Source organism: Ornithodoros turicata, chromosome 6, assembly GCF_037126465.1.
Source record: "Ornithodoros turicata isolate Travis chromosome 6, ASM3712646v1, whole genome shotgun sequence".
NCBI lineage: Eukaryota > Metazoa > Arthropoda > Arachnida > Ixodida > Argasidae > Ornithodoros > Ornithodoros turicata.
In genome coordinates this window covers 15,009,700-15,030,484 of record NC_088206.1, presented here as the reverse complement: position 1 = coordinate 15,030,484, position 20,785 = coordinate 15,009,700, and the positions used below count along the sequence as shown (strand labels likewise).

Sequence of the window (20,785 nt, the reverse complement as noted above, 5' to 3'; positions counted from 1 at the left end):
GCAACCTTCGGTCCTACTTTTCCTTCAACAGGAGGCAGTGAACGAGTGCCCATTCGTGGAACCCAACCCTCCACTTCCGATTTGTTTCGGTTTCAGTCCGTCTACCAAAGTCATGATGATGTTTCGCTGGTAGAGGTCTATTGCAGAATGATAAGAACACGTGCAACGAACTTCCATTGATCCTAAACGTTATTTCATTGCTCCTTTAACAAGTCAAATCCGGGTTGAGCTTGAGTTTGAATTATTATTATTACTACTAATAATAACAATAATTGGGTGTAGAAAAAAGGGTGTCTTGTGCGTGCTAGCAACGGCTTCACTGATAGCTCGTGCCTTACTTGCGAAGAAGTGTTCGTCTTCGCGTTGCGCAGAGGCTGCTCCGAGGACGAAGAAGGAGAAGGTTGAAAGTGTTCGGCATCGTTCTTCGCATCGTCATGCAGAACTGTAAGGCAGCGCTTTTGACTTAGCCTACTGTAGCTCAACCTATTGGTTATCGTTAAGTCCCATGCCTTGAATTCGGGGGAGTCGATGAAGACTGTCTTTCACAAGCTCCCATAGATTTCATTTTTACTTGCCCACAAACAGCGTGACAACGATGATATAAGGACAAGTTATAATTGTTATTCAGCTTACACGGTTTAGCAACTACTAACGCTTGAAGTAAAAATATCAATATCACTACCAACATACTTTGTTCAACATTGCAAACAGGTTATTGGACGAAAAGAGTTATTACCTTAACTACACGAGAACATCTGAACGGCCTAGCCAGTGCACTAAAGCACACGCCTTCAACCAAACCTGCACAGTCCATGATTCCACGCATATACACTTGCTGAATGGATAAGTGCAACCATTCAGATATCGGTGACTATCATACAGGATGCGTTTCGCGGGGGCAGGGCACCGTACCATATCGGGCGGTGGCTGCCTTTTACATATAATAAGAGAAATAGATCGCAGAAGCGCTGCATTTGCATGACAGTGTTACAACCCTTTTAGCATCCAACAGTACGAATATCATTCAAGCAACCTGAACACAGGAACCGTGCTAAGACAGGTTCTGGGCTCGTGAGACAACCATTCAAGAGCTCTACTGTATACCGTGTTCTCGACATCCTGTGAATAACTGGTTGTATTCTTGTATCGAACATTAGTCCCGTACGATTGCCAGCCTACAAGTTGCCCTATTGACTCATATGGTCAACCTATAAGTTGCCATATTGAGCCACTTGACCGCCCAAATGCTACGACTGGCCTCGAACTCGTTCGTTTCGACGTCCTGTGTCCTTGAGGAGTTGGATGTCTGCATGCTCTGCTTGCTCACTGACCTATACTTATGCGTTCCTTCTTGCTGAAAACAAGATTGTTCACAACCTCCTTGCAGATGGCAATGTGAACAACCCTACAGGCCCCTACAATGATCCTCGGTTCGCCGACTACGTGCAAAATCCCGCTGCCGCCGGTTCTTTCGAACAGCAACCGCCCAATTATGCTTTCCAGCCTCCACCTGGCTACGGGCCTCATGGTGGTACGTACGACGTACCCCTGCAGAATACATGGCGCCATCGGGTGCCTTCCAGATGATGGGACCAGACCCACGTTTTGCAGGTCAAGGCGGCCCAGCAACCGATGTCCCGCAAGGTGTACCACAACCACAGATGGGTGGATATGTTCCTGACTCTCCGCTCACCATCGCTCAGATGGAACAGTATCGCAGAATGAGTTGAGTACTCAGACCAGCAGTGGCATTTCCCTTCTTGGCGTGGTTAGCTGTGCTTCACCTATGCGTCCATCTCGAGTAGCTGTCAGACCGGTATACTGTGTCTAATTGGGTATCCAAGGGTTGCGTATTGCATATACTTTACTGTGTACCAACCTCGTCGGATTGGGCGCATGGGGCGGTGATTGGTGGTTATTGTGTCCCTCATGAGTGACCCTGTCGGCTTATGCTTAGTTCTACTGAGTTTGCCGCGACCTCGTATACCGTACGCCATCAACGGAGGGTCTACAGTCAGTTTGCTTAAAACAAGGTTCTTTTATCTTCGTAGTCCCACAATACTACAGCCCTTCTGGACAGCATGCTGTTGGTAAGTGCCTTCCCTAGTAAGTCACTTTCCGTCACGTGATAGCGAAAGTCGAGCCGAGTGATGCGCATTGGACACCCTAGTGACGATGGAAAAGTGTGTAGTGTGTGTAGGAAGCACGCTGTTGTCCTATCATTGCAGTGCTATACCAGGCGTGGTTTCCAGCAAAGTCATACCATGCACTTGCTGGCGCCATGGCTCACGTTTTCCAGGATTCTGTTAGCAATCTTCCAGCGGTTTTTGTGGTATTACAAAGGCTGAAAGAAAGGGTATAAACTGCACTCCAGAGTGTGCAGGACTAACCCAAAGCGAAGGAAGGAAGCCAGACGAAATGCTCGCTAGATATATCGCTCTCCATACAAACCGCATTCACAAACAGCAACGTAGACGTAGAGCAGGTAGGCTGTGCATATGTCATGTTGTGGTATATCTTTTGTATTAAACAGGCGTAATAGGCGAGTTCAGAAAATCCCAGAGTGCTTAGCGTCGCTTTGAACTGTGGGAGTTCACTAATACGAAAGAAACGGGTGACCTGCGAACTGTTCAGATTTCTCCCCTACCGGTTCATTGTCCACGAAGTGTCCAGGTCTCCGAAAGCGAAATGTGAAGGATTATTCTTCGTTCCCCCGCTCATCAAGCGCCCAGGATGCAATGCGTGCGCAAAGAGCACTGGGATTTCCTGAACTCGTCTACAGTGAACCCTCGTTATTATGACCATGGTCGTTCCCGAAAATTTTGGTCATACTGCGAAACTGTCATATTAACGGGGGGATTTGCAGAGGTTTCACTGCATTGTTCCCCGGGAGTATGGTCGTAAAGCGCGCATGTCCGATTATCGGGGGTCATATTAACGAGGGTTCACTGTATTCCGAATGTCTAGTTGACCGAAATTGGCTGATTAGTTGCTGCTTGACGAACACGTTATCTAATATAGATTATACAGATTATGTGGCAAGCTAATGCTTCACACGTTCCAGATTAGAATATATTATTCCAATAGGGGCGCACCTTTGTGAAAACCTTCAGTACGTAGGGATCAATGGGCATTTTGAGGGTACTTCTTGTGTTCAGACCACACCTTCTGTCACATATCTTCCGATCACAGTGGCGTAATGCTCAAGCGTATCATTTAATAACATGAGTGACAACAGCGGAAAATGAATGCAATGAAAACCACATTACGTGAGACATTTCGTGAACCTGCTCAATCTGTTCCCACCACTAAATGTGCCGTTGTGTGCAGGTGATAGTACGCCAGGTGTACCCGGTGGGCTCCCGGTCAGACCCCAATTTGGTGAGTTGTGGCGTCGCAGAGGGTGTCGAAGGTGGACACCAGCGATTCCGACCTTGGGCTTTTTCAACATGTTGTTCATCTTGGGTGCATCGTATACGCTATGCAAGTAGGTCGGCGGTGTGCGCAGCTCCACAGTTTCCCTCTCCACCCTACCTCTCCACCCTATTGCAGGGAGAACTAGAGTATCGGCACTGAGGTCCAAGGGAGAGCAGGAGCGCCATCTTGTTTCCGCACCACACCGGTACCATCCCGAGTTGAGGGTCAAAGACGTCTAACATAATGCTCCCTGTGCGATAGAGAAGGGTGTGCGATTGTTGTGCGATAATCCGTATATTGTCAACCATAGTGTCCCGAGGATGTCAAGGTGAACTCGACGCCATCAACCTTGATGAACATGTAGAGGAGGTGGTGTTCCTCTACATGAGTCCTGACCGGCGATGTTGGAATGTCCCAGCGGGCAGATGGTCGTTGCCTCACGCTAGGACGGTGCCGGTAGAACTGTCGTGCCAGCGCCGTAGCGCGTGGCAGCACAGGCACGTCGTCATCGTCGTCCACGGGCCGCCACATCACTCCCCCCCTCAGACGCGGAGCGGTGCATGCGGTTGAGGAACGTAGTAGTACATCTTACAAAGAAAGGAACGTAGTAGTAGTACTAGTAGTACAAGACTTGTCCTATCCCTTTTGTGCCAGGGTGAGCTACGCCCGCCTCCAAGAGGGGGCTCGCGAGCCTCTGGGACCAAAATGAAAAGTTCTAAGTCTGCTGCGTAGCTCTTCTCTCTTGTTTGCGCCGTTTCCATTCCACTAGGCGGCGTTTGGTGGTTTCCGCTTCGGATGTTTCAAACTCCGCACGGTTGGCACGGTGCTCTGCATTCCGTGCACGATAGATGGCATCGTGCGCTAAAGTGCGCGTGCGTAGCGTGGCGCAGAAACAAGATGGCGCATGCCTGCTCTTGGAACTCAGTGTGTAAGCGTAGCTTATTTAGTGACTCTAGGGAGAATGACCTAATTGGTCCCGCTTCCGAATGAGGGGGCAACATTTCAAGGTAGAGTTGCGGGTGGCTTCGGCAATGGAACCATGTCAATTTACGGACCCCCCCCTCCCGGCTCTGAGTGAACAGATGCTTACCGTGTATTCACACGAGCGTGTTTTCTGACGGCGCAGCGACTGAAGGAGCGAGAGGGTAAATGATAAGGCGCTGACGCCACGCCCCTCTGGAATGCCTACACCGATAGTGTTCCAATGTGCTGCCAGCTTAGATGCCGGGGATAATGTTCGCGCTGCGGTTCAAGGTTGCAGCATTAATTTTATGTGCACGGCGCTTGGTAAGCAATGGACGAAAGAAAGCGAAAATTGGTGGCTCTTGCTGTTCTCATATTGACGATAGTGAATGCTGCCACGAAAAGAAGCGGTAAAGAAGTTATGGACGAATGAATGGTTGCTGAGGAAAGAGTACAGTCTGCAAAATAGCCTTCTACGGGAGCTACGATACGAGGACCCATTTGTCTACCGCAAGGTTTTGAGCATCGATGCGGCCACTTTTAAATACATTCTGCTCTGCATAGCAAAGCGCAAAAGGAGAGTATAGAGGCCAATATGCGGGACAGTATACTAGCCAGTCATCGTCTTTCCGTAACCCGTCTGCAACAGGTTCGTTCGAATTATGTGCGCTTAAACATGCCTCTAAATGCATAAAACGTTCGTAAATAAGAGTGAGCGGGAAATAGTGTAGGAGAGAGTACTGTGAAAGCTGTGCGTCGTCGTTTTTTACCGTGACTCCGCAGCAGCCTGACGGTGTTGAGTGTGGTGTAAAGCAGAGACGGCTGTGGCGTAAACAGCTTTCACACACATACCTTTCACACCTTTCGAACACAGTAAAAACAGCTTCACCGCATAGCAGGTTCTGCGCCAATCATTGCCGTGAATGATAGGGCTCTCACTTCTGATTGGAGGACAGAGTGGAGCGTACACCTTTTTGTGTCAATTGTGTGTGTGTCTCTGGTGGCCCCTCTGCTGTACGTTCCGCTAAAGCAAGAAACCTTGTCCTCTTTCTGCAGAAGGGAGGTTTTGCTCAACGGCCCATCTAATACTTTGCTCTCCCCGACGAACTCATGCATCCTCAACGCATCTCCACCCTTCATCCTCTATCCTCCATCCGTCTTGCTTTTTTTTAAGGCTAGCTTTGGTAGCTTCCAATTCCTGCGTTTCATTGGCCTCATTGCTTTAGGCGTTGGACAGGCCATGTTTTTGTGTCTACTACTCATTCCCAGTGAAACGTTCATCGCGTATACCGGTGGCATAGCGAGGCCGAGTTCACACCCACTCAAACAACCAGTATGATCTGTTTCTTTTTTTTTCTCTTTTTTTGGTGGGGGTACGTTACCGTCCCATACATACATATAAAATTATGGAACAAAACGAAATCCACGAATTGGCACTTTTTGCATATCGCGTTATATAGGAAGCTCCCCTAGTGACTAATTATGAAATGATGTCATGGCAAAGCGAGACCTCATCACGTAAGTGTTGCATCTTCAGCACTATAGCTTTGTCCAGGGGTAAAGCACGTTGCTCTAAAGCGCTGTGGCAGTTCTCAAACTGTGTGGCCGCGATGAATGGGAAACACGTAAGAATAGTGAAACCGCGGAAAACTGACTCCCTTTATTACAACTGATCGTTCTCGTTGGTGCTTGTCAGAACACGATGTATGCACATAGTGGCCTCCCGTGAATGCGCTGCATGACGTGATGATGACCCCGGGGTGCTGCCATGTAGGCTTGTGTAATGACAGCCCTAAAATATTATACCATTACATGGTTAATTTATGATGCCAGACAACTATGAATATGCGTGACCCCACAGTGGCCGGCTTGGGGATAAAATTTTGCACCCCTTTGTCTTACCCGGCGTGCGATACTGCTCACACATTTCTCGTTTTTAAACCAAACTGCTAGCGTCCTGAGCCGATACCTTTTGGTTTCGAACGCGAATGCTGCCAACTCGTTATTATTAATTAACAGCAACTGATACAACGACTGCGCCGTGAATATGGGGACCCAAAAAGTGTTTTGATGTACACATCTACCGTTGCTTCGACATCCGGGTGTCTCTTTTCCATTTCAAGAGCGATCTTTTCCCACATGACATGTTTCCTCGGTACATTTCGGTTTTGCTCATCGGCAAGCTTCCACAAGATCGGATGTTGCTCTACCTGGTGTAATAGATAAAAAATAATAGAGCTTGTAACATTGGCAACAGAGGGTGGCTTTCTTTTTCGCTCCGTCCTCCTTCTGCGCGTCAGTCGTCAGATTCTGTGCCCCGCGAACAAACTATCCGTGTGCTTCTTTCTGACGGACGGAGCTGCTGAGCGCAGTGATGTTGCACAAGGCTCTTTGATATCTCGCCAAAAATACAATAAAAACGGGCGCGCTTCATAGATTCTGCTGTGCGATAAGCTCCGCCCGCGACCGAATGGTTGGATGATTGCGTGATAATGCTGATACCTCCTTCTCCTCCTTCAGTCGCTGCGCAGTCAGAAAAGGCGCTCGTGTGAATACACGGTTAGTCACGTGGTTTCTCTTAACTGTCGTTGCGTAGTATTCCATGGGACCTGTCAATAATTGGCGATAACAACGCACATGGCCTACTACGTCCATTGCCATCGCAAGGGTTGAGGGACGGCTGACTCGAAGCATTTGCAAGCTATCGTGAGAGGTACATGAGCAGAGAACAACGTAACAGTAGGCAGGGGGTTCGAATCTCCTTTGGTAGTGTATGTGGGAAAGAGAAAACGGAGGTGGAATGCCCTCCCCATGTAAGGTTTTCATAGAACCCCTCCCGAAATATTTTTCTGCCTATGCTATTGGCCTACACCCTGAGAAACAAAGGTGTAAAGTCTGGAGTAAGGGCAGCTTGTAACCCCTTAGATTGGAATTACTCCGAATTGTGGTCCCCGAAATTTGCTGTCGAGTGCTACAAATAGTTCCTGAACTGCGCATAAACTTACCTGGATTTAGTCCCAAAAAGGGGCTAAATGTTGTGACAAATTGGCTACTTCCCCCGCCCCCCCTTTTAGAGGAGGATGCCAATGCAAGGATATTTTTTCTGTGTCAGATACGTTAACTTCAACTATTTGTCCTTGACAGAGCTCAAGTAAGTATTGGATAGTGTTTTGAAGTCAGGATGCGAGCCGCTAGAGTCAAGGGTGTGCTCGTCTAATAAGGACGGAATACAAAATGTGAAAAAAAAAAAAAAAAAAGGAACCGCACAGTCACGCGCCTTCTGTTGCAGAAACCAGCTGCACAGGGACAAGGCATTGCTCATCATAGCGGGAACAATATTCTTCGGCGTCCTTCTTATAACCATAACGCTCTTCCTCTCCGAGACAGTGTTCCGTAAGGCACACTTTCTTACTCATCCGTGACCCGTATGATATTGCACGAACGCAGCACTATAAATACGTACCCCCTGATTCCTTGCAGCGTCTTATGCAAGTATGTAGCACGTAGGAGCTATGATCGTGCACACCAGAGTGTAACGTAGGGGTTGACCGTATCATTCCAATTATTTACAGATAACATTTACACTGTTGTTGTACAAATGCGAGATGTAACCTACGCAAAGGCTTTTCACTTGCAGTAATGTCATGGTGACAAAAAAAAAAAAAAAAAGAAACAACAGCGCCTAGCGCCACCCAGCGTGTAAAGTGTCAACGTCGCAAAGACAATTGGATTCAACCACGACCTACTATATACTGACAGTATATAGTAGGTCATGGATCCAACTGCTCCTTGTCTGGTTGGCACGTTTGGTGGCGCTATGCGCATGTTCAATGCAACTCAATGGTAATCGGTTTCAATGATTATTGAACACTGTATGTGTAACAGAGGTATTACATCCCGTTACACGGGCACTTTCAAATACTGTTGAAGTTAATGGTATAGCTGAACATCCCAAAGGCACTTCAGCTGAACGGCAGTTATCTGTGCTTAACACGCCTCTTCCGGTGGATCGTTGGGTTTAGCGCTTTTCGACCAGATGGCCCTTAGGTGGTCCTACGACGTCACAGCTGTAGATAAGATAAGCTTTTTCTATCATAAGTATGTACTTTTACGGGCAGCTCGTTTTGTTTGTTTTTCTTCTTGCACCCAGAAGCGCGCAACGTACAGCTCACATCAGAGATAACTTGAACGCCATTCCGGCCTGCGGACCCTGGTGGTGCTTAGTAGAATAAACGGCGGATGATATTTTGGTCATCTATTTACAGTTGGAGAAGGTGACCCTCGTTATGAAGACGTTGTTTTCTGCTAGGCGCCGCCAGGGTGGCTCTCTTCCCGCTTCGCGGGCTGGCTGGAGCGGTGTTCAAGTTAGCTGTGACGCGAACCGTACATGGCCACATAAAAATGTTGGTCCGTTGGAGGCGCCGATGCACTCGGAGCGCTTGTTGGACGCACAGTTCATCTTAGAGGTTGTCGTCGTCCTGCCAGTTGACTGGGTTTCAGTCAACTGCCGTTGAAATGTCCATGACAGTTGACGCTGTCGTGTAACACCACTCAATTAGATATTTATGGTTAAATATTTTGGCTCAGCGGCAACCGAAAGAGCCCGCCTAGCAGAGGTATGAGTAGCTTCCCATAAGCGTACTCTCATTCATCGGGATTCTAACGTCCAATAAGGAAACGGCCAGGAGCACGTCCTATGGGAAAGAGCATTCACCCTCTTTCTCAAAAATCCTGAAATGAGCACGTACTTCGAGATACAAATGCGCACAAAAAAGAAAAAATCCTTTGTATGCAAATGAGGCGAAACCAGAGCTAGGCACTTCTCGAGCGCAGAAAGGACATCGCTTCGGCTTATCTGGACCATGAAGCGGTCTATCTTGCCAACAGATCTGCGTTTATTCCAGTCAGCTCGATCGCTAAAAAACCACGTGACCCTCCGACGCGAACGCCCTTTCTCTTTTTGTGCGCTCGAGAAGTGCGTAGCTCTGGTTTCGGATGGTTCTCTCGTTTCAGGATTTTTTAGAGAGACGGTGGATTCAAATAATCGTCACCTCCAATTCTGCTGTCTCGTATTTTCGCGAAAACATAATTCGAAGTTAATTAATTTCCGGTAATTAGTCGTCAGCAATTACATGCTCTTTCCTATACAGGACGTCTGCCTGGCCGCGTAACCTAACGTCCGAAAAAATGGCCTCACTGCTGCTCTGTTTTTAAAAATGTAACATATTCTTTTTAAAATCTGTAACGAATTTTTATGAAATCTGCAACAGATTTTTAAAAATTCTTAAAAATTTTTAAACAAGAAGAGCAGCATTGATGGAATTTTTTCGGTCGTGTTACGCGGCCAATCAAGTATTACGCGAAAAAAATCTGTAACGGATCTTTTTAAAGTTTGTAACGGATTTTTAAAAACCTACCGGATTTTAAAGAAATCTAACGAATTTAAAAAAACCTGTTCATAGTCCTGATAGGAACAACTAACAATAAATCAATAACTAAAAATGACGCCAAGCTTCATATTGTCCTAGCTTCGTCCCATTTCTAGTAGGCATAACAAATTTCTTCTGGAACTGCGCAACGGTTACCCCAGTATGAACGCGGCTTATGGTTAACGATGTAGCTTAGCTAACAAATATGAATGTTTCAGAACCCACTCATAGGACAGGTAAGTACACGCATAACATCATAAACTCAACGAGAGGATAGAGAGGTAGCAAGCGAGCTGGTGGTATAGATCCATAACTTAAAAACCCGAGACTAGGGGACAAAAAACGACAAACACAGACAAGGTCTCAATTTTTTCTCAGTTTTGAGGTCTCAAGGTCTCAGTTTTGAGACCTTGTCTGTGTTTGTCGTTTTTTGTCCCCTAGTCTCGGGTTTTTAAGTTATGGATCATAAACTCGCCTTGTCAAAGCGCATACATATGTAAAGTCGTATTGTGCCATTGTGCAAATGCCCCCAGGGCAATACAGAACGTGTGCTCCTCGATGTCCTCTGTATGCAATAAGAGGATAAGTCGACTTATCCTCTTTTTAGTATTTTTGTTGCAATGTCATCTACATACACACACACACATAAATGATGATGATGTGGTGGGTCGTTATGGCGGTACACCGCCCCATTGCGCGTGTGGAAGTGATGAGAAAGTGATGATGATGGAAAGGTGTCCTATTAGAGTTTGTTCATTAGTCCAGTGCATCTACATACGAGTATGTACCTGCCAAGGACAATTTAGGATCGTATTACAATTTATCGACCTGCTACAACGACGGTACCAACAACATGGTAAGAAACGAGAAATGCATGTGTGTCAGCGGGATGGACGGTCAGATCAGGCATTGCTTCTACACACACATAAAAATGGTGTGGTTTAAATTTTGCTACGATGCGGAAATGAACTTCCACTAGAAAAACAGTCTACTTACCTCACCTGACCGTGTCAGCAGTGTTACAGAGCGTTGTAATCGGGAAATACGTGTGCATTGAACTAATAGACCTCTGCCCGAGAAACGTCATCATGACGTTGGTAGACATATTGAAACCGAAACAAATCGGAAGGGGAGGGGGCTGGCTTCCACAAATGGGCACTTGTTCGCTGCCTCCTATTGAAAGAAAAGTAGGAACGAAGATGGCGTTCCTTTCAGGGACCATCGTGATCCCCTCAAGATCGTGGCTTTCGAGCACGACCTGGTTCGCCCTAGCTTTGAGAGTAGTTCAACTCTACCAAATTGGTGGCGCTGTCAAACACTATGACGTCATTAATTTACAAACAGGGAGAGGTCTAAGTCATATTATGCAGGTCATCTAGGACATTACTTTCAAGATTGGGCTTGTTTAGCAGTGCGATAAGCCCGATCCAGGCTGCTCCACTATACACACAGGTGACTAGCATCACCATGGGTCAGCCATCATATCCGACGCATGAAAACTTTTTTTTTTTTTCCTGCGCGATGACACTGTGCGCGCGGTGTTCCATTGAAAAAGGGGATATGTCATGCTCCTGGATCCTGTTCCGTTTTGCCACGTCACACACTAAAAGACGATGCTAACAGCACATTCATGTAGAGTATGCCTATATGAGGGACACAGCTCTGCCGTCTGCTTTGGTTATGGTGTACCCCGGCTGACGCTGCTGCTGCGCACACCGGGAATGTTGTTGTTCTTCTACCTCCGCCTCTGGTCGTCTCGTAATGCTTGAAGGTGCTCTAAGTTCCCATGAGCCCTTGCGTGGCACCAGGTGGAGCTTGCTTTTCTAAAAGGGTCTATTACCTCCAGCTCCAATTACCCAGCTCCAATTACGAAATATTTACTTCAATATTCAAGTTTTCTCGGTTTACGATTTTTCGACTTGAACGAGGTTCATTATTATGGACGCATTCTATTCCAGAACTCGTGTTCAGTATCACGTAATGCTCGTAGCTTCATAAAATAACCAGAATATTTTTGCGCGGTATGCGGACTCGCGTATGCGGTTTCTTTCCACGACAGTGATTTCTCAAGCAAGCAATGGCCGATGGCCGACGGTTGGCAAAAGGTCGGATGACAGTTGGCCAACGACTCTCTCGGCCATCCAACGTTGGCGCAGCGTTGCATAGTGATAGGCAGAGCGAGGATTGGAAAGCCGTCGGCCAGGGTACAGATCCGTATCAGGACACGAGCTCGTTGGCCAAGCACTTGCCAAAGCTTTGATCAATCTCGCCTGGGGGAGAGGGAAACGTAGAATGGTCTAGCGCTGCATAAGTTCGACTTTCGATGGACCAAGGGAACTTCTCAAAACTAAAGCAGTAAGAAACAGAAGCAGTGCGAGTTAATACGACAAGCAATTCATCAGTTCAATGTCGTTTGTGTACGCGCCAAATTAAACTTATGCGCGCCTCACCCTTCATTTTGACACATACGCGAACAGGTCTCTCGAATTTGCAGAAGCTCTCGAGACAAGGTCTGTATAGTATCTGTTTTTCCTCAGGAAACGTTGTGGGAAATACGAGCAACAAACAAATAATGGTATATCGTTACCTTACGCCGCGAGACAATTTAGTCTGAAAATGAGGGACGCCGCAGGAATGCTTTGGTCTGTATTTTGGCACAACGTAGGCTGGCCAATGCTTGGCAAATCGTTGACCAAGGTACAGATCCGTATCAAGAAACAAGCTTGTTGGCCGATAATGTACCAAGCAAGGTCAGGTAGGCCAGCCTAACTATAGCCTAGCTTGGTCCAACCTTTGTTTCTTGCTTGGGTTGTGCGACGTCTTTAGATTCACTTTGTGTTTGTTCAATAATCGAAGGCGCGAGCTTTCGATTGTTGCTCAAAGCGACGTAGCAGTCGATAATGAATTTAACGTTGGGACCAACTGCTTCTGAAGAAGTACCGCAGAAAACCCTTCAACTGATGACATCACGCGCGCGAGTCACCCTGTGGAATATAAGGCTTCTGCAGGCAAACGTTAAATGGCTAATGCAGCACCATCAAAGTCATGGAGCACCATCCGGGAAGTGCGAGAAAGTATATAGCATAGTGAAAAACGATAAAACCCTCAGTGCAGGGAAAGACGAGGACGGAACACACACACAAAGAAAGGCAAAAAAAGACGAGCACTGTTTCCCTGCACTGAGGGTTTTATCGTTTTTAACTATGAATCACTAACTAGCCGAAGTTTTAACCCCTTTTCGTGTATAGAGTGCTGGTTGGCAGCGTGCATGGAAATGGGGGAGGAACAAGAACAAGGGTTCGCAACCATTTGCAAACGACACGTTCACGCCGATTCTCGCCGGTCATGAGAACCGCACTAGTCTGCTTTGGTACCCCACGTTACTTCCAAGAAACGTGCCTGTCCAAAACTGAAACTGTGGTTTAGGTTCTTGGCATATGTAGTGGCGACGTCGCTATTTCTTTGGGGCCCCCAAAGCGCTTGAGTCCCCCATTCCAAAAACTCTGCACTGTCTTCTGTTACGAATCGAGATATGTTGTTCCGTGCATGGGCACGGCGTAGCTTCTAGTGATAGTCACCGGTTTCCCTGACAAGCTAGTTGTTCTGAGATCACCCCTTTCAAATGAAATTTGAATCCATAGATCTCGATGCAATATTCATGTATTTCAGCATACATATCGTTCAAAACGAATAAATACAAAAACATGGCAGTCACGCGATAAAACAGCGCTATATGTACACGTTTCTCCTTAGGGTTAACACCCATCAAATTTCCAGCGACCGGTGAGAAGAAAACGTCGACCACTGGGACCTCTTCTGGGAAAGCTCGCAAGGTACGTTTAGTTTCAGCAAGCGCAGTCCATATAGTCACGGCATGGCTGAAACACACCACCGTACTTGTGCACTTTCAGGATTATGTCATGGACGATCAACGGATGACGACAGAAGCTGTCACCTTTGATCAAGGACATAGACCCTCCTGCACGTCAAACTGTTCCGATCAGTAGCCTATTTCGGAGCTAAAAACATGTATCGAATTCACGGATCACTTACAATAATACACATAAGATATTTAAAAAGTACTGCATCGTGCTGTTCTTCAGGATGTTCACGTGCGTTGAAACTTCCATGTGGCGCACGGATGATGAAGTGTGCTGGGCATTCGCTGTTCTCTTTCGAAGACACACGGACACAGCGCTGTATGCACGTCGGTGCGCAACAGTTCTTGATGATTAAAGACCGCTAGTGAGACTGCGGTGAATTCGGTAGATAGTCCTGAGATGATTTGCTTGATGCATCATTTACACCACTGTCGTCTAATGAACTCCTCAAAATAATGTGGTTTCATTGAAGTCGAAGCAGGGATTGGTGTGTGCGGCTTTCTCTGGAAGCACTGCTATCTGGTAGGGTTGACGAAGCATGTTGTTGTGGACACAGTCTTTGAATTCTCTCCACTGTTCTCTGGTCTTGAGATTACGAGGTCCCCAGTCCTGGGCTGGCTTGAAGCTGTTTCGCACTTTCTGTTGTAAAATAAAAAGCTTACTTGAATGACATTACTTCTCGTAGCTGTGCGTCAAAGCAGCCCTGCGGCGCCACAATGTCTTGCCAAGAACGTCAATACGTCTACTGACGCGTGAGGGTAGGAGCTGGGTAGACGCTGATAATGGAGAAAATTGCCAAGAAAAGAGGAAACTTTCAAGAGGTCGCACCTTCTATGCATTCATTTTGCACACTCAACACGGTGGATGAATGATTGACTAGGAGCCTACACTACAACAAATATGCCTGGCAGTCTGAGCATCTTCATTACTTGCATAATTACAGCACGTCAGTTATCCCACATGATGATCGTGCTGATACGTTGGACTCGAAAATGAAAATTTCACGAGTTTCGCTTCGACAGGCAACAAAGGACGTTTCACCTCAGGCAACAGTTTCACCTCGGTGTGGTCAACGATATTTAACTTCTGGGAACTTGCCACGAGTTGCATATGTTTTCATTAACGTTTTTTTTTTTTTTGTGAAGTTTAATTTTTCGAATTGTACACGAAATTTCGCCAAGTGAAGGCATGTTTTTTGCCACAAATAAATAGCCCATGTAGGAAATGGGGTGTGTAAATACATGGGCTGTCTATTTTTGGGAAGAAAAAACGTTGCCTTCACTTGGCAAAATTTCGAGTTCACTTCTAAAAATTTACTCCAACCCATTCAGAGACAGATTCCCTGTTCCACTGGCAACAGCTGAAAAAAAAAAAATCGTTGTACTGAGCTGAGACTCGCAAAATGCGGGACACCATCATTTCCCAGTCAATGAAGCCCTGTGAAAAGGGTGCCTTGACCCACCCGTTCAGCTCCCCTCTTACGGCGTCTTCGACTGGCGGCCACCGACCGCTCAGAGCCATCGCAGGACGCCTTCACGCACAATTATCTAGCTACAATGTCCAAGTACTGGCTCTGTCGCTTCCCCAACAACACAGACGATCCCCAGGACGTCCTCAGTGTCATCGTGTCCTTGTCCTTCGATATGTGTTCTCAGAACGTCCTTAGGATGACACTCGCGGATTGTCCGTGAAGAGTCATTCAGGTACATCCTATGCCAGTCCCGGTAGGTAGCTATCGGGATGACAAATACTACCTTGTTCAATTTACCCGCTAAGACTCTCCAAATATTGAGTGACACATTTGTTTTGCTTTTTGGGCAGATCCCAGGGGCTGAATAACATTCGTCAGAGGAAAGAGCGTTCCTACGTAAAATTTCTTTCCCTCCAAAAAGGTGTATGTCCGTGATACCTAGAGCACTTACCGCAGAAAAGACAAAAGAGCGATTCTGTAGCACTGTTTTTGACTTTCCGGTCCTACCCGAATGTCTCAAACCAAAAGCAGTAATAAACATAGACTTCACACTGAGAGATTCAAGAGATTCATAGCTTGAGTATTGTGCGTTTGCCAAATTTAATTAAACATCGATAGCTCACCCTTCGTTTTGTGTCAGAGGCAAGCAGGACTCTCGAACCTATGGAGGATCGCATAACAAGCAATAACTATTGTCTGATTTTTCTTCGCCTTTGTGCTCCTGGCAAGTATTTTTTTCACCTTCTGGATTTCTGTCTCCTTTTTAAATCGCCATGCTCATTTCCGTTATGGAAAATGCTAGACTTTATGCAGCAGTTTGTCAATATGAATTGAGAGTAATCAATCAGTGTAACAGAAGGTGTCAAGACTGCGTGTGGTTTCTGACGAAAACAAATAAGGTTCAATAAAGCGATGCTAGATTATGTATGTCCCTGATGTGTCATCACACTGTCCTACATCATTCCTTGGTGACCTCCTAGGGGCAATCATAAGGATATCGTAAGAACATGTACTCAGACAGAACAACATCTCCCACTGACGTCCGAACTAGATCCCTATGTTCATATCCAAAAATAGACCTCCGTGGGACTCCCCTGGGATATTTATGGAGGGATATCCTTAGCCGTGTATCCACAGGAGATCCCGTTACGGCTGTTTCACGGATTGCGCCGATCAGCTCTGAGATAGGATCCTGTACGGATCATGTATTGAAAGAGAAAGAGAAACGCGGGACGATGTAGCACTGCACAAATTCGGCTTTCTATGAACCAACTCACTTTCTCAAACCAAATGAGTAAGAAACAATGTAAAGCAATTTCTCATTTCATTGTTGTTTGTGTACGCAATCGAGTTAAACGTAGACATCTCGCCCTTCATTTCGACTCACGGGCGAACAGGGCTCTAACGCCTTTGTGGAAATATCTGAACAGGGCGCTAACAGAAAAAAAAACAAACACCGGTGACGGTGGCAGGTGTGAAAAAATAGCGGAAAGGCGCTTTATATTCTGCTACAAAGTGTATACTACTTCTGTGTGCTGTACAGACATTTGACAAATTCATTTTGTGTGCCACTTGAGACTGGACATAACTTTTCATCAATTGCAACACAAGTGTCTTGTATATGTATCGTGCGTAAAAATAAATCACTCCTGTCCTTTAATGATTTCTATATTTTAACTAATATAACGATTACAAATAAATCATTTTAATTTCAATATGGAAGAGTACTTCCGTAAGTCGTCCGTCACACATTCCACATTTTCAAATGGGAACGCCGTGGGAAGTCACTGGAATGTACGGGGAGCTGACAAAACTGTGTCCGTGGGACATCTTTTGTCCCGCTAGATCCATTCCGCAGGATGTCGCGAGATCCCGTTTAAGACATCCGTGGGACCGATTTGTTGTGTCTGGGTATGAGTCCCATAGTCTGATACCCTGAACCTGGGATCATCATGAGTCTGGGATACCCTGATGACCGATTTCGCCCTCCGGACGACGTCCTATCTGTCCCTGTATGATAACCGTCGGATACCCCAGGGACGACAGCGCGTTCTCATGGTTGTCACACGTGGCTAAGAATCGAAGCTTCAGAAAACTGCCGAGAGAGACAGATACAAAAGAAAAACTTGGGGGAAGCTAAATGTCGATTGATAGAGATTGGCTTTCGAAAAGGAACGTCGAAGTATCCACCATGGTTGAAATTGAAAGGAGCTCTTCACCCCCAAGGGTCTGTTGGTACTGCCAACTGTACGATGGGACAAGGAAAACCTCTGTTCTTCAAAGGTTCACTTCACTTACCTGGAGCAGTGTGGCTCCTTTTGTTTTTGCGAACACAACAAACATCCATATAGGAATCTGAATAAGGCACATGGCAGCCAGCATCCAGCCAATGAGGTTGCCCCACCAAGGAATTCCTTTTCCGCCACTGCTGCCGTCCAAGAATAGCAGCACGTTACCGTAAATGAAGATACCCTGCATGTGAACACCAGTAACAGGTTTTTAGTACTTCATGTGAGAAAAAGTAGAAATTCTTCATACAAAGAATATAAAAAACACCAGCAGCTTTGATAAATGCAGTGCTTAACAGACATGCTTAACATGTACCTCCAAACTACTGAAGGTTGACTGGATAAAAGTGGCCGCCATGATGCCATATTCGTTTCTAGTCTAGTCCAGTGTTTCCCAAACTTTTGGCGGTGATGAACCCCCGGAAGCGATGAGAACCAATTCACGGACCCCCCCCCCCCACCACCACCACCACCACCACACACACACACCGTCACAGCCAGTGCATCACCAGCAACCTCGTCAGCTGCTGCGTGCTTTCGATACAGCTCCAGAAACGATTCTGGACTGGTTTCTTCTTCTTGTTTGTATGTGTATGACGCGGACAAACGTGCATTGCAGGACTTTTCTACCAGAAATTAGAAGCTAGCCGTTGAAGCATGCTTGTAGCAATTTTGGAAATTCTGGATGTTTGGGAATCGGGCATCATGTACGAGCGCGTGTTTGTGGGGACGAAAATCCTCACTGAAATGTGAGAGACGGTCGCGGACCCCCACGGACACTCTCGGACACACTTTGTTAAACACTGGTCTAGTCGCACCTCTCCTCACAAAGCCTCCTCTCCAAACGTGATGCCCACGTGTCATCATTACAGCTAGTAGGTTCTCAAGACCAACAGTACCTTTTAATAATGATTTCTAATAGTAATAACAGTTGCTGCACACTTGACAGAACATCTATATGCATATGAGACGAGGAGGGGGGCATGTTGACGATGGCTCACTTTGTCCTCACGTCTTTATCCTGGTCATTTGTGGCAGTACCCGTCCATCTACCCTGGTGGATGGTACTGCGGCTACGAGAGCAGAAAGTGGCTAGCAAAATTCGTATTCCGACACCTTTTGCGCCTGTTCGGATGTTTTCCCAGGGTTTTTATCAGTCGCATATGCAAATTTTAGGTCAGCTCGCTACAGCCAGGCCCTCCGAAGACGGCCCAGGAAGAAAGATCCCTCCGATGACGTCATATCGTCAAAGGAACAGCTCTCGCCAAGTTAAAGACGTCATTTCCGCCGCCATCAGCACCGTTCCCCATACTACTAACGTATTTGAAACTTTCAATATTTACATAGGAAAACATGGTGCATTCCACGCTGAACAAACAGTGTTGGGGAGGAAACACAGAAAGGGCCCTAAAACAAATAACTACCGTATTTAATGGCATGATCAACGCGCTCAAGGAATTAAAGGGGGTGTGAAACTGTTCTCCCACATTTGGGGGAATCATGTTGATGATGCAGGAATTTGCCCCCCGAATTTTCCAAGCAAAGTCCCATGTCGATGCGATCCCGCGTTCGGGAGTTATCGCGCGCCGAAAGTCCGGCGCCGCTCTCTTCTTCAGTCTCCACAAATATAACACGTGTTATCCCAGAAAAGGACGAGCACGCCCTTCATGGGAGAAGGCGTTCCCGTTCCCATGTTAACTGTCTGCTCCTCCGCAGGAAAATTCCCCTTCTGGCGTCGCGCGCTGTCTGTCGATCTTTGGAGCACTTCTTTTTTTCTTTTTTGCAAGTGTTATTACAAAAAGAGCGTGTTCCGTAGACAAGTATGGCTTTGTGTATCGAATATGTGGACTACAATATTACGTACATTGCACTAAACACACGCGGTTAGAGCTGCACTCTTAGAAATGAACTTCACTGCATAGCACCCTCCTGGCCAACCAACATCTCGAATGATACCGTTATCTGTCGTGATTTGTGTGAGAACGGGAGGCGTACGCCGTTTTTGCGACAATTACGATTATGAACTGCGCAAGTGTCACAGAAAAGGCGTACGCCTCCAGTTTTCAACAAATCAGGGGAAAAACGATGTCATTCGAGATTATGGTTGGCCAGGAGCGTGCTATGCGGTGAAGTTCATTTTTAAGAGTCTACACTGTTAAAACAGAACTTCACCACATAGCACGCTCCTAGCCGACCATCATTCCGAATGATATCATTCTGTGCAATGATTTGTTGAAAATGAGAGGAGGCGCCTATCTGGGACAAATTATCTTGTCCCAGATAGGCGCCTCCCCCCTGTTTTGAACAAATCATGACACAGAATGATATCATTCGGTATGATGGTTGGTTAGGAGTGTGTTATGTGGTGAAGTTCTGTTTTAACAGTGTAGTTTTTCAACTTGGTGCACATAAACTTGGATGACCAAATGTTCGTACCTTTTCCCTGATATCACACAGTCTAGTCTGACTTTCGCGGCACCGGCAGTGCTACAGCACGGCGATGACCACCGTGGCACACGAATCGCCGGGTCATCCTCGCGTAATTAGCGCACTCGCTATATGGCGTCGCTTCCTCAGGTTAAAACCCGCTTTAATTATGCGAGCAAATATCCTCTCATCTTGTGACTTACAGTAAGTAGTACAGGAGCGGTAACAGCCCAGGTCACTTTCCAAAAAATTCCCACTTTTCTCTCCAGCATGAACTCCGCGTCCTTGGAAAAGTTTCGGATGCCTGAAATGACGTGGCAGGGGTCACACACATGTTTAACGTATATGGGTATAGTACGTACCGTAGATCCACATAATAGAAATGCTTTCCAATATAGCGTACAGAAAGGCCGCGGTCGCAACGCCGTAGTTGTCCAGCAACTTGACGATGTACTGTCCTGCCTGAGAATGTATTCGTGGTGTATACATGAGAATAAGTGGATGTATAGTGCTATGCCTTTACAGGGACGATATACACTAAATACGTGTAAAATAAACATGCACTTACACGCACCAAAATATCACGATGTGCAACGAGAAACATAGAAATGTTCACGAGAAAAGTCTGCGATTATGAAGTACCTTGTGTTTCACTACTTCGAGCGTCACTTATCCTTCACACAAATGTAACTTTATAGCTAGCAAATACAAAAGGGGCTGTTTCCTCCTTAAACGTTAATTAAAGGGAGTTAATGAATCATTTAGCAACTCGCGTATCGTGCATCGGGACAACGCCTTCTGTTGTAAAATTAAACGTTGCTGGTGCTGAATTACTGTTGTTTCATGAGAAATATAAAACACAATGCAGGAAGGTCTGACGTCCCAATCATGGTTTATACTGCATTTCAC

At 46.3% G+C, this 20,785-nt stretch overlaps 2 protein-coding genes across 6 annotated transcripts in view; one reads left to right on the top strand and one right to left on the bottom strand.

Moving 5' to 3' along the window:
* Window positions 1-338: 338 nt before the first annotated feature.
* LOC135399231 (uncharacterized) lies at window positions 339-13,891 on the top strand. 3 transcript variants are annotated; one of them, XR_010424227.1, is made up of 8 exons: window positions 339-444; window positions 1,388-1,531; window positions 1,612-1,725; window positions 2,052-2,090; window positions 3,331-3,381; window positions 7,525-7,773; window positions 10,028-10,045; window positions 13,563-13,643. XR_010424227.1 is itself a non-coding variant. In XM_064631029.1 (7 exons), the coding sequence occupies exons 1-7, from the start codon at window positions 435-437 to the stop codon at window positions 13,814-13,816; spliced, it is 534 nt and encodes a 177-aa protein (XP_064487099.1). In that variant the 5' UTR covers window positions 339-434; the 3' UTR covers window positions 13,817-13,891. The 3 variants fall into 3 exon arrangements, 1 of the variants encoding a protein (XP_064487099.1); XR_010424228.1 differs by lacking the exons at window positions 10,028-10,045; window positions 13,563-13,643 and adding an exon at window positions 7,861-8,052; XM_064631029.1 differs by lacking the exons at window positions 7,525-7,773; window positions 10,028-10,045 and adding an exon at window positions 13,721-13,891 and having other exon boundaries at window positions 13,563-13,642.
* The window catches only part of LOC135399230 (sodium-dependent nutrient amino acid transporter 1-like), a 25,813-nt gene continuing 18,479 nt past the window's right edge, over window positions 13,452-20,785 (bottom strand). For all 3 annotated transcript variants that reach the window (XM_064631027.1, XM_064631026.1, XM_064631025.1), the window contains 4 exons: window positions 20,239-20,338; window positions 20,080-20,180; window positions 17,460-17,633; window positions 13,452-14,329 (listed from right to left, as the gene is read on the bottom strand). In XM_064631027.1, the coding sequence (XP_064487097.1) occupies window positions 14,138-14,329; window positions 17,460-17,633; window positions 20,080-20,180; window positions 20,239-20,338 (567 nt within the window). In that variant the 3' untranslated portion in view covers window positions 13,452-14,137. The remainder of the gene's footprint in view (window positions 14,330-17,459; window positions 17,634-20,079; window positions 20,181-20,238; window positions 20,339-20,785) is intronic.